General features: G+C 38.6%; 1 protein-coding gene across 12 annotated transcripts in view; it reads left to right on the top strand.

The window, feature by feature from the left end:
* Positions 1–18,273, top strand: part of PPP3CA (protein phosphatase 3 catalytic subunit alpha) — a 208,889-nt gene that overhangs the window by 90,367 nt on the left and 100,249 nt on the right. For all 12 annotated transcript variants that reach the window (XM_026672699.2, XM_087962896.1, XM_087962898.1 and 9 more), the window contains exon 2: positions 4,985–5,185. In XM_026672699.2, coding sequence (XP_026528484.1) covers positions 4,985–5,185 — 201 coding nt within the window. The remainder of the gene's footprint in view (positions 1–4,984; positions 5,186–18,273) is intronic.

Genomic DNA, 18,273 nt, shown 5'->3' with positions numbered 1-18,273 from the left:
GAGTGGGCTATGGCTATGCATTTAATAAGAATCCTTAATGCTCTCTGTTGGTGATGGTATGAATTACATGACGGAAAGGGCATGATGAAAATGAGGATGAAAGAGACTAAAGCTTTATTTGTCTTGTGTCAATATAGTTTGACTAATCCTGCTTTCCTTAATTTGTGCCCGCTAGATGTTTTGGAATGATAGTGCTCTTAACCCTGCTGGCATATTTAAAATGGCCAGAGTAGACAGTAATGAAATGCACTATTTAGTACTGCACCATGTAGTTGAATAATCGGATTTGATTATATACTTCTGAATCATTTGTATATATTCATGAAAAGAAAAGGATTGCCCTTCTTTGTAGTGGGAGCTTAATAGAAGCTAGACTATAATTGTTAAAATGTCAGGAAGTTGGAGAATACAATAGCACATGAGCCAAGATTGGTGCCGTATTCCCCTCTGCTGGCACTGCAGCGGCTGGTTAATTAAGAACTTTATTCCCAAAGCTATGCTGAGAACATTGATATTGCTGGCACAATCAGCACTAAACCAAAAGATGAACCATTTCTGTTGTATTGAACAATTGTACTTCTTTGTCAATAGCTTTTAGAAAACTTTTAGCAGAAAATTATGAAGCAAGCCAAGATTTACGAGAGTGACCTTTTGCATGGAAATTGCTTTCTTTGCTTTCTAGTTTCCTAACTTGTTTAAAACCCAGTTCCATTCTCTACCAGAATTGCGATCTTCTTTCACTCCTAAATATTGCTTAGAATAAACACATATTAATCTTCAAGATCTTAAGTGGGAATTGTGAAAAAACTAGTATTTCCATTGACATTGCCTGTGTAGGTTTTGGATTAGAAATAATCTCTGGCTCTCAGAATAAAGCAAACTAATGTTCTGGATACAGGAAGATATTCCGAAGTACAAGATATTACTCACTGTATTAACACCTTTAGGAGAATGGCTGACCTATTGCATAATTTTACAAATAATTTGGACTCTTTTGTAAACAGTTTTGTGTGTGCGTGTGTGTGATTGACTTACAGTTTTGGACACTTTCATTCCTCTGCTTTTTTCAACTTCACTTTTAGGATGCTGGAGAATTCCTTTGAGGTTTTTGAGTTTATTTTTGCAATGTGACATAGGATATTGGTGATGGTTGTTTTTTTTTTGTTACACATATTCCTATCATTTGGCAGCTGGTTAGAGATTTTGGCATTTAAAGGGAGACACACCATGTTGGAAAAGCCTACCCTACCCTATTAAAGAATCAAGTCAAGTCAATCTTTATCACAGCCATAGATCAGCATATAACCTGAGACAACTTTAGAAAGACTGAAAGTAGTTTAATTACAAGATCCCCTTGAATGAGAAAGAATGAGTGAGGGTAACTGCTCAGCCTGTTGAAGACATCAGATTGACAATTAAACTTTTTCCCTTTTACTTGGATGTCATATTTTAATGTGCATATATTTTTATGAATGAATTTATGAAATACCTTTTTTGCACAACTTCTTCATTAGCCCATCTAGTGATTTTAACAGCTGTTTCATATAATATTTTAAGAACATGTCATTTATGGGAAGGATAAAACTGAATCAAAACCATCCATTAGGTATATAGAATAAAGATCATATTATTCAATGACATACAGTGTTCCAGAACACTCTTGATATGTTCCATTTCTTCTCTAGACCTTTCTGATCTGGTCATTCTGGGAATGGACTAGCAATTTTTGGAGGTTAAGTCTTCTTCCAAGAAGCAGATCATATTATTGAAGACGTAATATGTCAGAAACAGAACTGTTTGGGGGCAGGTACATATCCAAGAATAATATCATATGAGCCATTATGGCTTGGTGGATAACTTATGAAAAATCACTAGATATCCCAGAGGATGATCAGATCAGCATTGTCTGGAGAGAATGTTTTAAAGTTCTCTGGAATTTGTAGTTTAAATTCCTCATTGTTGTGAATGAGGAAGAAAACAGCATATGAAATACCTTCTTCAGACAATCTTTTCCATACCTTTGGAACCAGGTTTTCTTGGAGTGCAATTCTCATCATTCCACCTGTAGTTTAGGTAATGAGTGTTCAGCCTTCAATGGGACCGAGCTTGGGAAGATATATTTAAATATTTACACATTCGAGTACTCCTTGCAGTATGCTGTGAAATGAATAAATTATATAGGTTTGTGTAAACTGTTGATGTACTAATTCTCAGTCCTTCTCAGACATTTTCATTCATTTTTCTATAATCTGAAGTATCCACAGCAGCAGCAGCTGTTTGAATCAATATAATTAATTACCCTGCAGCTGGCAAGATAGTTTCTAATGCCGCTCCAATTTAGCAGTTTGGGAAAAGGGGTTAAGCTGGGATAACCTTCATGTTGATCCTTGAAACTGACCAGATCCTCTCTCTTTAATCTGGGGGCAAGAAAGTAAAAAAAAATATATTAAATGAGTTTTGCAAAGCTTATCTCTACTACATGACAGTATCTTAAACCTTTTTAAACATCGTCTGAAATATTAGATGGCATGTTTATATATCCATAGTAGGAATGTGTACAAGATTTAAAAAGTCCTTTTTATTTTTTAGTGTAACAAAACTCAAAATGTTATAAATGTATGAATAGTATAAATATAAATTATAAAAAAAACACCCAAATTCAGAGCAAGCTCTTTGCTACTGTCCTTTTCATCTTATAGCCCAAAGAATAGATGTAATAGTGCTTAATGCACCCTGCAACCAATTGTCAAAATATCATTCGAGATTATTTTTAAAATATATTTGACAGCTTCAGATTGAATCCAACATGCATTTTTCAATTGAGGGCAACAAGACCGTTTTTGGAGTCGATATGAGTATACTGCTGTTGTCTATTTAACCTCAGATTTCTTTTTGTGACAATTGGTGGTTATTATAAAAAGCTGCAGCTTCTTTAAGGAGATATTGACATGGGTGGGGTCTCAGATCTCCTTCAGCTCCACAAGTCTATTCACCTTTTAGTTTTCCCTAAAAATGACGCTGAAAGGTAAATGCTTTAATGTTGATTGCTGTTTCAATCACCCAGTTTGCAGGTCTAATCAGCTGATGAAGCATTTTGGGGGAGGACTTTTATTATGTTTTCCATTTGTTGTGATGTAGGATTAACGGCCAAAAATCCAAAATCCAAAAGGCTGCAGCTTTGTTTCATAGAATATTTTGTTTCACTTGATCCAGAATGCAAATTTCTGCTTTCCCAAAAGTTGTAGAGTGCTTTGGTTTTGGTTTTGTTTCGGGTTTTGGTTTCTGTTCTTTTCTGTTTGTTTGTTTGTTTTTAGCTACTTGTAATGCATCAGTGCCATTTTGAAAATAGCTCTGTATGATTGATAGGGTGTATCCAAAAACACCTGCAGGAGGAAGCATCCTGTTGTAAGTCCTGCATGGAAAGAACAGCACTGGTAATTTTTCTTTGAAAACTCTACTTAGGACTAGAATTTCCATCGCTAAGTAGTGAGACTGTTTAGTGAAACACCACATGACTGTGTTTTGGTAATCCTGGTTGCTGTCATTAGGCGAGGACCATACCAGAACCTCACACTTCTCCTGCCTTGATGCACTTCAATTTCAACTCCCCACCTCCACTTGTCTATCCCTATCTCTGCCCTTTCTGCTATCCTGCATTCCACTCCACTGCCCTGTCCTCTGTCTTGCACCTGTCAGGGTTCCAAATAATGCATCCATAATAAACAGAGCACTGAGGAAAGTAGGTTTTTCAAAGAATTGGCTTATTGGACATACCATATTGGTATAAGCTGGTGAAAACTGACTCTGAATATTCCTGCAGTTTTCACCTAATTAAAAGTAAAAGTTTCTCCTTCTTCCCAAACAGTTAGTCACAAAGTCCAGTCAAGGTCCCATCTAGTTGTCAGGCGACATCGCTCCTTCTCTGCCCAGCCACCTGTGGGAATGTCCTTGGTTCCCAGGAGAAAGTATTTTGTTTTGACTACAAGCGCGCTCTATCTCTATTCTCCCCTCTCTCTCCCTCAGTTCCAGTGTGGCAACACTGTAGCCTCACAATGGCCTCAGTCAGGTCAGCTTCAGGGTTGACAGCACCATTGCTGCCTCCTATTGACCTTCTCTGTTTTCTTCCTCCTTCTGTTGATCAGGCAAGCCTGGCTTGCCCCTTCCTGAGGGAGCTGCTGGCTGCATGAGGCCTTCCCAAGTTGCGTGTGGCCAAGACCTCATTGGCCAGCAACTGCATCATGAAAGGCCAGGCCAGGCTTACCTCATCAGCTGTGGGAAGAAGAAGATGGCAAAGGTCAGTTGGAGGCAGCAGGGGTGCGGAAGAGCAGAGCAGTGGGCACAGCTGGGACAGCTGAGTGCAAAGCAGCTAAAATGGCAGAAATGGGATGGTGGGGGTGAAGATAGCCATGTGAGTGAAGTTGAAGTACATCCTGCGTTGGTAAATGGGGACAGGCTGCACAGAATCTGCATTTTGATCATGTGACTGTGGGGGATTGACATCCTTATAACTTCAAAGATCAGGCATACATATTCATTCAGCACTGTTGCAATTTCAAACAATTTTTGAACAAGTAGTTGTTAAGTGAGGACTGCCAGTAAATAAGAATTCAAAATAGCTTTCTTTACAGGCATTTTCTTGGTTATGAATACTGTATTCTCTTCTTCCTCTTTTATAAATGATTGTTCAGATGAAACGTTCATCATTTAAAAAATCCAAACAAACAATGAAGATCCATAACGCTTGATTTATTTATTTTTTTAAGGGTGGGGAAATTAGCTAGCTACAAATAATTGCTAGGAATAGCAACATAGCTCTAAGAAGCTTGCTAACAGCATCAGGAAATGTTTGCTGCATTGCAATCTAGTAAGCACAAGGCCTTTTTGGAAGCCAAAGCACCGATCAGTAATGGAGATAAAACATTGCTTTTTATTGAGACCAAGGGGTTTTCTTGGTGCATTGAATCCATTATCTTTGTTCTTGCAGCTGTCCCATTTCCTCCAAGCCATCGGCTCACAGCGAAGGAAGTGTTTGACAATGATGGAAAACCCCGAGTGGATATCCTAAAGGCACACCTTATGAAGGAAGGAAGGCTGGAAGAAAGTGTTGCTTTGAGAATAATAACAGAGGGTGCTTCGATTCTGCGCCAGGAAAAAAATTTGCTGGATATAGATGCCCCAGTTACGGGTAAGTACAAATAAACACTGAAGCGGTAACAGGAAATCTCCTCTATCATAATTATAAAATGTTTGGTTTAGGGCATAATAAGCCATTACCAAAATGTTGCTTCACTACAAGTTATATTGCACAAACTGCAGCGGAATGTCTCATATATTATGGTAAAAGTAAGCAGTCTTTGAGGGGTTGGGTTCTGCCCCTCAGTGGTTTTGATTGTTGGCCATGCTATAGTAGACATTCCTGTCACACTGTGAAATTATCTGAAAAGGTAGGACCCTTACTCTTGATTTTGGGGACAGGGTCTAAAGGGCAGAGTTGAGAACAGAGGCTTTCACTTTAATCTTTAATCAGCATAGACCTGGAAGGGACCTTGGAGGCTTTCTAGTCCAGCCCCCTGCTCAAGCAGGAGACCCTATACCTGTGGTGGTAAAGGTGTGCCGGAAGTGGCACACGAGCCCTTGCCCAGAAAAGGTCTACTGCGCATGCGTGTGTGCCGCCCGCCCGACATCTGATTTTTGGGTAGCTGGTGTGCATGCGCAGTGACATGGTGGTGCACAGGAGACACTTGTGCATGAGCAGAAGCACACAGCTCAGGTCATGCGGGTTGCATGCGCAGGAGACATAGGGGGCCCGCGCGCATTGCCTTCTGGGAGATGGCATGGGAGCATGAGTAGACAAGTGTGCACGCAGTTATCGGCACGGGAGCCCAAAAAGGTTAGCCACCACTGCCCTATACCATTTCAGATGAGTGACTGTCCAGTCTCTTCTTACAAACCTCCATCTTCTGTTACTTGTCCTGCCTTCTGGTGCTTTGGAAAATAAGTTGACCCCCTCCTCTTTGTGGCAGTCTCTCAACTACTGGAATGCTGCTAGCATGTCACCCCTAGTCCTTCTTTTCTCCAGACTAGCCATATCCAATAACTGCGACCATTCTTCAGATGTTTTTGTCTTCATGTCTTTAATCATCTTAGTTGCTCTTCTTTGAAAAATCCCCAAGTCCCAACATTTTTCTTGTAATGTGATGACCAAAACTGGATGCAGAATTCCAAGTGTGGTCTTACTAAGGATTTATAAAGCAGTATTGATACAGATCCTGAAGTTGAAACTCAAATTCTTAATGAGAAGGAAGGACTCGCTGGAGAAGAGCCTAATGCTGGGAACGATTGAGGGCAAAATAAGAAGAAGGGGACGAGAGAGAATGAGGTGGCTGGATGGAGTCACTGAAGCAGTCAGTGTGAGCTTAAATGGACTCCAGAAGATGGTAGAGAACAGGAAGGTCTAGAGGAACATTGTCCATGGGGTCGCAGTGGGTCAGACACAACTTTGCAACTAACAACAACAACAACAACAACAACAACAACAACAATTGATACTTCATGTGATAACCCTAAGACATACTTCTGAAGTTATTAAATGCTTGATGAGGTTTGAGATAGAAAAACTCAAAGGGCTATGGGATAGATCAGGGGTCCCCAACCACCGGTCCGTGGAACAAATCCTACCGGGCCGCTGGTTTGCTGGGCGCCGCCATCTTGTTTTGATGAAAAAGTGCTTCCGGTGAGCTTTTCCGGGTAGAAAGCTCACCGGAAGCACTTTTTCATCAAAACAAAATGGCGGCGCCCAGCTGATGCCGGTACTGGGCCGCGGCATAAAAAAGGTTGGGGACCACTGGGATAGATGAACCTGAAGAAGGTCTACCTATGTGATCATTAAGAGGTGAAACTGACGATGACATATGTGCATGGAAATGGGAAGAGTTGCAACCAAAAGGTTTTCTGGCTTCTTTTCCATCCATGGGTGGGATCTAAAAATGCTGGCCCTAAAATCAGAAATTCTAACCAAATTTAGGTTGAGTGCTACCATAGTGTTGGACAGCCACAGACGAGTCTGCTGCATGCAGAACTAAATCCTTATATGCAATTTATTCTCCATTTTATGTTAGTGCTTTTTAACTAATTTTGGGTGGAACATAAAGGTCTTTGTTGCTTGCAGAAAGATCTTTGCTCTACAGTAAATTGAGAGGTGAAGGAATGCTACTATATTTGAATTGATTAATTAGGATCCAGTACATCTTAAGTCAGGAATTTTTTTTCAGCACAAGCTCGTAAATGAATCTTGCCTGATAAAGCAATGCGTGCTCTATTTATCTAATAATGTAAGACTTATTGAAGCTGTTCTTTTGATATGAAATGCTGAAAAAAAGAATAGCATGGTAACCTGTAGGAATTGGTACCAGTTCACATGATAAAAGACTGAGAGAACAGTTGCAAACAATATTGAGAAAAGCAGTAAATTCACTTATAGTATATTTTCAGGGTTGGATTATACCCTCTTCCCCTATTCTGCTTCATTGCTCCTCCAAAGCAGACCTGTGCCCATTAACCATTCATTGTGCCTTAATTCTCTGAGCTTTACTAGCTGGATCATTCCTTAATCCAGGGGATGCTTAGATTGGAACAGCTGTTCTCCTCCAACTGCTTATTTTCTAGATCAGGGGTGTCCAACCTTGGCAACTTTAAGACTTGTGGACTTCAACTCCCAGAATTCCTCAGCCAGCAAAGCTGGCTGAGGAATTCTGGGAGTTGAAGTCCACAAGTCTTAAAGTTGCCAAGGTTGGACACCCCTGCTCTAGATGCATTGATCTCTGGCTCCCTCACAACAGACAGCTGAGGTTCTTCAGTTTTCTGAAAGTTCTGATTTTGAGAGGCTTCACTATCTCCTCATCAGAAGACTGTTTAGAATGATGACAGGTGTCCAACTCGTGGCATCACATTGCCGTCACCCTGATGTTTTGTGACTTTTTCCCTTTACGGAGCTGGATGTGGCCTGTGTGTGATGCATCCAGCCCACGGGCTGCCATCCCTGGTTTAGATGCTGCCCCAACAGTTCTTTTTAATAGTTTTATTTATATTCAGCAAAGATCCAAAATATAATTCACTGAATAGGTAGCATTTTTTTAAAAAGGAAGTGGAGGAGGACAAAATAAGACTTATTTTAAAACATATTGGAATTTTAAGGTTCCATTTTTCCAGGAGAAAATGCTATTTCTTAATGTTTTCACTTTTTTTTCTAACATGAGTTATAACTCCTGACTTAAATCTCAAAATGAAATAGTATCCATAAGTCCTAGATGCAGGAAAGTAATATTGATTAGGTTTTTTGACAGTGTTCAAAATATATATTAGCTTCCAGTTTGATATATTGAATGTATAGCTCTACACATAGTCTGAATTTGCTTAATTCTTTATGTGGTTCTGTATATATGTGCTTTTATTTTTTGTTCAATCACGATTAGTGAGTGGCTTCCAGTGTTTTATTCTAAACTAGTGTTTTAAATTGAGGAAATGAGCATTTTTACAGGTAATTTTTGGGCCTGTGCAGGGATTCTATTGAAGCAGATGACTTTCTGGTTGAGAATTTGGTTTTCTGTTTTTTTGTTTTTTGTTTTTGTCAGCAGCTGTTTGAGTCCTACTGTGAGCCAGAAGAAAAACATGAAAATGAGACTTTATAGGAAAAATTAATAATTAAGTCAATGAACTGGGCTTCACCAACAAATTAAAACTAGCAACTGAAAATAATAATAATCCCAAAACAACTAACATGCCATAACTAACAACTAAAAAGACCATCAAAATTGACAAAATCACCTTCAGTAAGTTGCAGAAAGTCAGATTTACTTGGAACAGCTTACATCCTGTGATAATAATTTTAATACCATCAACAGAGTCAGCCTATCCCAAATGCATATAAAACCAGAATTGAAGGCAGTGGAATTTAAATTATAGTAAATTTTGCAATCAACATAGCTTCTGTTGTGTCCCCTATGAATATATTGTTAAGGTCATTTTGGAAGAAGCTCTCTTCTATCATTAGAGAGGCCCATGGCCGACCTTTTTGTTTTAGACGCTCATAGACTAGTAGAAGATGAGAATATTCATTCCAGATGTGCCTTAAGTAATTTTTCTTGTAATGGTACAGTTATTATTCTGAAAGGAGATGCTGAACGGCATATCAGAAAGCTTCATTTTTGCTTCCAAGCTGTCCAACCGATTTACAAATAATTTGGATAAGGGATATTTAGCAAGGTAACTCTGAATTTAAGATGATCCCTTCATGCTTCAAAAGAGAAGATTAGACAAGATTGTCTTATCTTATTTGTTAGTTTCATGTTTTACTTTTTGTGTTAATTCAAGACAATTCTCCTACTTCAAAAGAAAATGAAAGGGGAAAAAAGAGGTTCCTTTCTAAGATAGGCAAAACATTCTTCATTCAGACAGAAACCGGTGCATTCTGTAAGTGAGCAAGCACTACATTTTTGAGAAATACGTGTGTCATTGGCTGAAGATTTATACAAGTTTCCTGAATGGCAGGAGAATTCCACGTGCCTTAAAATTGCCAAAGTCCATGTGTATCAAAATTGCCAAAGTTGGAAACTCTGCATTAACAATAGCACTAGCAACAGCACATAGACTTTTATACCACTTTATAGTGCTTTACAGCCCTCTCTAAGCGATTTTACAGAGTCAGCATATTGCCCCCAACAATCTGGGCCCTCATTACATTTCTTTTCCTTTTGACATATGCAAACAGAGACAAAGTGTTTGATACTGAAACTCTTTCCCAGCTTCTACGCGTTCACTGGAACTTTTGAAAAAAACTCACATCAAGAAGAACAGGGAACGTGGGAAACAGCAAGAAAGGGGGCTAAGATTGTAATACCACTGGTAGGTGTCACATTGGGTAGCCACTGAAGAAGCTTCAGTCCTAAAGATGCATTTCCATTAATAAGATTTACTACAGATATCTCTCTCTCTCTCTCTCTCTCTCTCTCTCTCTCTCTCATCACTAACCTTTTTGGGATCCTGTGCCAAAAACTGTGTGCGCAATTGCATGCTCGCACTCGCATGCCAGCACCCAGAAGACAATGCACGCCCCCCATGCCCCTTATGCATGCGCTCGCAATCCCCCACCCACCCCACAGCCCCCTCACCTGCACTGCGCCTCACAGCTGATTTTCGGCCGGTTTGAGGCCTTTTTTTGGCCTCCCAGAGGTTTCAGGAAGGCTTCTGCAGTCTTTTCAGCCCAAAAGTTAGGCCCGTTTTGTCACTTCCGGTATCTCCGGAAAAACAGGATGTGATAAAATGGGCCTAGTTGAAAACCCTGCAGAAGCCTGCAGAAGTCTTCCTGAAGCCTCTGGGAGGCTGAAAAAGGCCTCAAACTAGCCGAAAATCAGCTGTGAGGCATGGGCATGCACAGTGAGGTAAGTTTGCCTGCAGCTTGCATGCTGGCACAAATGGCTCTGCGTGCCACCTGTGGCACGCATGCCATAGGTTCACCATCACGGGTATATAGGTTTGTGAATGTGAAATAGAACCATGAAATTGGAATGTCAATTGAAGTCATCATGTTTAATTGCTCGCTCTACATAATTTTTCCCCTTCCTCCCAAAAATGTAGCTTTTTCAAATGCATTTTCTTTTTGTAGTCCTGTTCAAATACTATTTTTATTTTCCTGGCACTACCAGATCTCATTTGAGAAGCTGCTGACAGTTAAGCCTCGTCTCCCTTCCTCATGCTTCTCCACTGTATATTACTTTCTCCCACTTTTTCTCCAGAATGCTGGAAGGATAAAGCAGCATAGCGCTAAAGTTGCAAGTGTAATGCCACATTTAGTGCCTTGAGACATTTGCAAACAAGACATGAACTACAACATTTTTATGATGGGATGTCACTTTAGCTTTGCATTTCACATGGTTTGAAAGACACACAGAACAGAAATTGGGAAGGGTATTAAAAATGGCTTTAAAGGAGCATAATAGGAGAGTCCCTATTAATCATCTATGAAAATTGCTGCTTTGATTTCTGTAGTAATAATTAGAAATCCAAAAGAATGATTCCTAAATATCTCAGAAATATGTATATAGTGTTCCTATTTTTAGGTTATAATGTAGCGCGTTTGGCAACACCTGTTTTTCTCCTCTTTTTAAACTGGGTTTTGTTCAAGGCAAGGAAGGGAGTAAATCATACAAATAATTCTTCTGTATCTTTTAAAATTTGTGACTTCATGAACATGCTGATATTGTTTTGTTGGAAGTGGATTGTTCCTGCTTTCATTTCAGATTAGTTTATACTTCTGAGATTTTCTAGTCTGCTCTCTGATGCAGCTTGTTTGTTTCAAATCAGCTAAATTATCTAAAGACACTGCTATCTACTCTTACTATTTCAATACTAGATAGGGTCTGGTTTACATTGTTCAGTAATTATATAGTTTATTTTCATTTATTTATTTGTATCCCACCTTTATCCTTTTGACAAATAACTTTACATGATGAACATATCTAATGCATCTTTGTCTCCTGTTTCCTCCACAACAACCACTCTGAAGTGAGTTGGACTGAGAGTAACTGGTCCAAGGTCACCCAGCTGGTTTTCATGGCTAGGTCAGGACTGGAACTCATGGACTCCAGCTTTCTATCATGCCTTAACCAGTAGACCAAACTGGCGAATAGATTTTTTTTTTTTTTTGATAAAAACAAAATGTAATTTCATACATTTTCCCAAAGACATAGTGATAGAATGATGGAGAAAACATACACATGTAAGGTAATATTGAATTGTGGAGGTATCATCTCACCAAAACATGTCTGTTGACAAGTGTAAATATATGATGATGATGATGATTGATGATAGAGGAGGAGGAGGAGGAGAGGAGGAGGAGGAGGAGGAAGTGTTGTTAATTAAAAAATGGGAAATTTACCTTCAATGTTAAAAGGAAAAAAACAACTGTTCAAATATTATAGGTTCACTATTGAGATTCCTCCAGTGATTCCCTTTAGTTATATAGATGCTTTTAGGGGAAGAAAGTTGCAGGACTTCATACACTGAAATGCATTAATCAATTCCCTTTTAACTCTGCAGTCTTAGAAAATTTGTTTGTGAGACTACGCACATTAATATGAATTGACAAAATTTCCATTTGCCAATTAAAAAGGGTCCCAGTGCTTGGATTTGATATATACTAAGATACTACATTACAATATCTTTGGTTCTTGAGAAAAACTCAATGCAAATAAAGGCCAAAACCAGGTAATAAACTGACAGCTGTGATTTCACATTGTATTTATAATAATAATACATAATGTAATGCAAATATATTTACCTTGGAAATATTGGCTAAAAAGATAAATCCTAGACAAGCACTCAAATATGCAGATTTGAGCCTTGTTATTTTTATTTCTATTAACAGAAATGTTGAACCAATGAACAATGCTTATTCCAAACCTCAGAGCGTAGTTGTAGCTGTAGTGTAGCTGTAGTTAACATATATAATCTGTAACTAAGCACTTGCAGCAAGACTAAAATAAAATCTTTATTATGATCATAGAACCATGTAGGCTTGCAACAGGAAATTCAATCTTCCACAGTTTGCTCTGATATAAAATCATTTCCATGAGAAACAGGAAGAGAAGTCAATATCAGTCCCCAGATAAACACCATTGTAACAGAGAGGAGGAAAAAAAATAGGAATTGGTGTAATTTAAAGGGTCCCAGTGGTTGGATTTGATATATACTAAGATACTACATTATAATATCTTTGGTTCTTGAGAAAAACTCAATGCAAATAAAGGCCAAAACCAGGTAATAAACTGACAGCTGTGATTTCACATTGTATTTATAATAATAATAATAATAATAATAATAATGTAATGCAAATATATTTACCTTGGAAATATTGGCTAAAAAGATAAATCCTAGACAAGCACTCAAATATGCAGATTTGAGCCTTGTTATTTTTATTTCTATTAACAGAAATGTTGAACCAATGAACAATGCTTATTCCAAACCTCAGAGTGTAGTTGTAGCTGTAGTGTAGCTGTAGTTAGCATATATAATCTGTAACTAAGCACTTGCAGCAAGACTAAAATAAAATCTTTATTATGATCATAGAACCATGTAGGCTTGCAACAGGAAATTCAATCTTCCACAGTTTGCTCTGATATAAAATCATTTCCATGAGAAACAGGAAGAGAAGTCAATATCAGTCCCTAGATAAACACCATTGTAACAGAGAGGAGGAAAAAAATAGGAATTGGTGTAATTTATGGATGATACATGATGAAGGAGGACCCATCAGAATTCTAACTTGTGTCACTAGTTATGTTGCCTGTTCTTGTACACTTGCTTGTTTTGTTTGCTTCAGGGCCAAATGGGCGAGAAAGTAAAATCAGTTTAATATCTAAAGAGGTTTCTAAACTTGTTTCTCTCTTACTGTTTCTACAAGTGAACAACAAAGAGCTTATTGATTTATATGATTTATTTTCCAAAACTATATTTAAGAGGAAAAAATAACTTAAATTGGGCAAATTGGAAGAAATGTGACTGGGCATTACAAATGTAAGCAATCACTTTAATGACTTGGGGCTGCAAGAAAACAATATCAAGTTTGGAAAGTGTTATATTTCAATCCATTTTCCATAGTAATGCATAATAGCACTTAGATTTATATACCGCTTTATGTGCCTTATTGCCCTCTCTAACTGGTTTACAGAGTCAGCATATTTCCCCCAACAATTTTGGGTCTTCATTCTACCCACCTTGGAAGGATGGAAGGCTGAGTCCACCTTGAGCCTGATGAGATTTGAACTGCCAAATTGCAGGCAGGCAGCAGTCAGCAGAAGTCACCTGTAGTATTGCATTCTAACCACTATGCCACCATGACTGTATAAGAAAGAATTGGCTACTGTAAACTGCTGATAAGGGGGCAGCTAACTATTTCAACCCCATACTATGATGTAGCTTGGAAAATAGCTTATTTATCCCACCAACTTCCAGCACACTGGAAAATTAGTTGGATAAATTTGGAAATATCTATACAGCTGTGATTGTCTCCAGGGTGAAATGCTACCTGTTTTGAGTCATTAGCTGGCAAACCATCCACAGAAAGAATGATTATATTAGAAGAAAGGAAAGATCTCTTTATTACCAGTCAATGTATTACCTAATTATGTAACAAAAGGTGTTTTAATTATTATTGAAACACAATATAGAAACTAGAAATACAGATTCATGTTTTTCTACAGCTCCCACAATTAGGCTTTATTTTTACTGAGCCACAAGCAAATATCACCCCAGTCCTCTGACAGTTTTGGTTTCAAATATGTGAATGGGGCAGGTAACAAGGAGTAAAGATAATGAAAAATGACTGGGTAAATAAACCTCAGATAGCAAAATTTCTAACAGACTTTAAAAGTTGCCTAAACAGTTTTGCATCTTCCAGGTGTGTTGGTATGTTGTCTCTGTAATCTCTTATTATTGCCCATGTTGGCTATACTTTATGCAAATTACAGTCGCAAATATCTGGAAGGTAAAATTACATACACTGTAAATACTGTAAATCATATTACAATATGCAGATTTATTCCCCTTTTGTACTGCCCTTCTGTCTTTCTTCCCTTAAAAAAAATCCTAATAGTTGCTTTTTTAATAATGTATTAAAGATGCCACACCCAATAGCAATAGCACTTAAACTTGTATACCACTCCATAGTGCTTTAAACACTCTCTAAGCCAGCGGTCTCCAACCTTGGCAATTTTAAGACTTGTGGATTTCAACTCCCAGAATTCTGGGAGTTGAAGTCCACAAGTCTTAAAGTTGCCACGGTTGGAGACCCCTGCTGTAAACTGTTTACAGAGTCAACATATTGCCCTCAACAATCTGGGTCCTCATTTTACTGACCTTGGAAGGATGGAGTCAACCTTGAGCTGGTGAGGATCAATCTCCTGGCTATGGGCAGAGTTAGCCTGCAATACTGCATTCTAACCACTGTTGCCACTATGGCTCCTAATGCCACAATTCTCTGTAGGAAAATATGAATTTAGTGAACAAGAGACATTGTGGGCTATTTGTATCTTTGCATTTTTTCCTCTTATTTATTTGGCTACTGGAATTTTGAGCTCAGCCAGCTGGCTGAGGAATTCTGGGAGTTGAAGTCCATAAGTCTTAAAGTTGCCAAGGTTGGAGACCCCTGGTATAGGCAGTGCCAGAAGCAAGACCACAATGACATTTCCCTGTTTTTGTTTCTGCCGCAGCGTTTTCTCATGTGTTTTCATCACATAGTTTTGTTTGTTTATGGATTTCAGAAGCTTCAAAAACTCTTGTCAGATATTTAAACTGAAGGGTTTTATAATTAGCTTAAACCTTTCTCTCTTTTTTTACAAACTGAACTAGCTCAGGTATCCATAAAGCTGCAGCTGTTGTAAAGCCATTTGTTTACTAAATGTATTTAAAGTGTTTCTACCCAGAAAGGCTCCTAATGCATAGCCAAATCAATAAAAAGACAATCCTTGGCACAAAATGTAAGAAACAAACAACATGAAAGGCAAAAAAAAAAAAAATCTGCTGAACAATGACTGGAAGTATCCAGATTCAAGTCCATCCTTAATTTTAGAATCACATTGGTTGACTCTGGGGCCAGCCTTCTTAACTTTATTACAAGCTTCCCCATAGAATTATGCATAAAAATGGAAGAGGATGCTTTGTATGCTGCCTTGAGCTTGCAGAAGAAACATGGTGTATTAAACTAATGAGCAAATAAATATCCAAGTACCAATTGCTAACATTATATGGATCTCCCTTTCTAGCATTCAAGGGCCTTTGAGTGACTAGAACCCATTCAAATTAGATTCTCAGGAAAGTCAGTGCTGGCCTCTCAGTTACTGTATGGTAGACTGGCTGTCAGGTGATTTTTATCATCATTGTTTACAAATATTTATGTTTGGAAAATATTTCCTTACAAGAATAGCAATAAACTTTGAAACAGTTTAGCAAGGACATGAAAACATGCTTTTATTTATACATACATAAATATATATGTATATGTACATACACACACACACACACACACACACACACACACACATATATATATATACACATACACACATACATACACATGTGTGTGTTGCATTATGTGTGTATGTATGCATGTATGTACAGATATACAATGCAAATCTACCTCAATTGGGAGTTCCATCTTTGTGGTCTTGTTGTAGTAGTATGTGAGAGTGCATTTGGAAAACGGCAGGTGGGAGAAGAGATGGTTTCTAGGTTTGATAAGAGAGGGCAGAGCCTGCAGCTGTAGAATAGCAATAGCACTTAGACTTATACACAGCTTCACAGTGCTTTTACAGCACTCTCTAAGCCAGGGGTGTCAAACTCACATCACGGCAGTGTCACATGATGTATTGGGCCTTTTTCCCCCTTTGCTAAACCAGGCGTGGGCATAGCCAGTGCATGACAGCCCTCTCTAAGCGGTTTACTCTCTTAGTGGTCAGGATATTGCCCCCAACAATCTGGTCCTTATTTTACCCCACCTCAGAAGGATGGAAGGCTGAGTGAACCTCAAGCCGATGAGACTTGAACTGCCAAATTGCAGGCAGCCAGCCAGTAGTCAGCAAAAGTAGCCTGCAGTACTACATTCTGACCACTGAGCCACCACAGTTAGAGGAGACTCGGAAAAGGAACCTTCGTAATTTCGCACAATGAAAAAGACATAAAGCAGGAGATTTGTACTGGGTATCAGACTTACAAGATTCAGTTAATTACAATGAAGTAAAAGTAAATCATCTGGTCATGTTTCCTCTCTGGTCTATCTGGGAAGGACTCTCGTTGACAACCTCCGTGTCACACGTGGTGATGTCAGAAGAGCAGCATTCAGCTTTTCCATTGCATAAGCTGATCTGATCTTGCAGCCTCCTAGATCAATGTGTGTTGCCCTGTCAACAATTTTGTTTAATGCAGCAAGCAGGAATTTACACTGCTAGGGGAACAGCTGGCCAAGCTGCTTTGTTTGGATTTGTGCCTTTATTTTTGGCTTTTAGGTTTGGGTGAGCAGGTATCTTGTATCACATAGGCTGCGCCATTCTGGTGTTTGTGTTAAGTGATTCGGGGAATTAACAGAAGTGAGGCGTGCATTCAGTAGAGCAGACAAGCTGACAAGTATGCTCAGGAAGGTCTCTGTACAAACTGATATAGCTTTTAATGAAGGCGGAAAAAATATGCCTCCATTTTTCTAAAGAAAAAAAAAATCTAATAGTGGGATGCTCGAGGCATTAGATCAGAATTGGGAAATGATGGGCCTTTTATGACTTGTGGACCGTGCTGGCTCAGGAATTCTGGGAGTTGAAGTCCACAAGTCATAAAGGGCCCATCCTTCCCCACTAGATGAAACAAAAAGTTCTGCGCTAAATTTACTTTACTCATTTGGTGGTTTTATGGTGAAATGGAAATCCTTTACCTCAGGTAATCAGCAACATAACTATTCATTTAGTGACCATTCGAAGTTACGATAGCATTGAAAAAAGTGATTTATGACATTTTCACACTTACAACAGTTGCGGCATCCCCATGGTCACATGATCAAATTTTGGTCGCTTGGCAACTGGCATGTACTTATGACAGTTGCATTGTTCCAGGGTCATCTAACCTTGCCTTCTCAGCTAGCTTCCGATAAATAAAGTCATTGGGGGAAGCCGGATTCATTTAATATGATTCACTTAAAAACTTCAGTGATTCACTTAACAGCTGTGGCAAAAAAGGTCATACAATGGGGCTCAATGCATTTAACAACTGCCTTGCTTAACATCATAAATTTTGGGCTCAAATTTTGATCATAAGTTGAGGACTGTCTATTTTTGGAAAAAGGTGGATTGCTTTAAACACCTGGTTGTATACCAAGGTATAACTTGCCTTTCCATTTGTAAAATACTGAGAGAGGCAAATAAAGTTGAAGATAAAAAGTAGACCCACATTAAAACATACAAGTCCTCTGTACCTACCATTTCTGAAAAATTGTCTAGTCATTACTGTATGATTACAATATGTATAGGATATTGGGCAGGGAAACTGAACCAAAGCTGTTAGACATTATATTATCATGCATTCATAGAGTAACACGTGTCTATAATGTGTGGCTTCTTTAAAAAAAATTGTATGATATTTGATATTTTCATGAAATATACTGATAGATTGCCACTGCCTTTTTATATCCTTGCTCCTTATTCTCCATTTTCAGCTTGATTGGCTTCTTAGATGTATGGC

Source organism: Notechis scutatus, chromosome 4 (assembly GCF_049901735.1).
Source record: "Notechis scutatus isolate UNSWTSFEM ecotype Mainland chromosome 4, rNotScu1.2, whole genome shotgun sequence".
NCBI lineage: Eukaryota > Metazoa > Chordata > Lepidosauria > Squamata > Elapidae > Notechis > Notechis scutatus.
The sequence above is the reverse complement of the archived record's forward strand: the minus strand, read 5'-3'. Positions and strand labels throughout refer to the sequence as shown.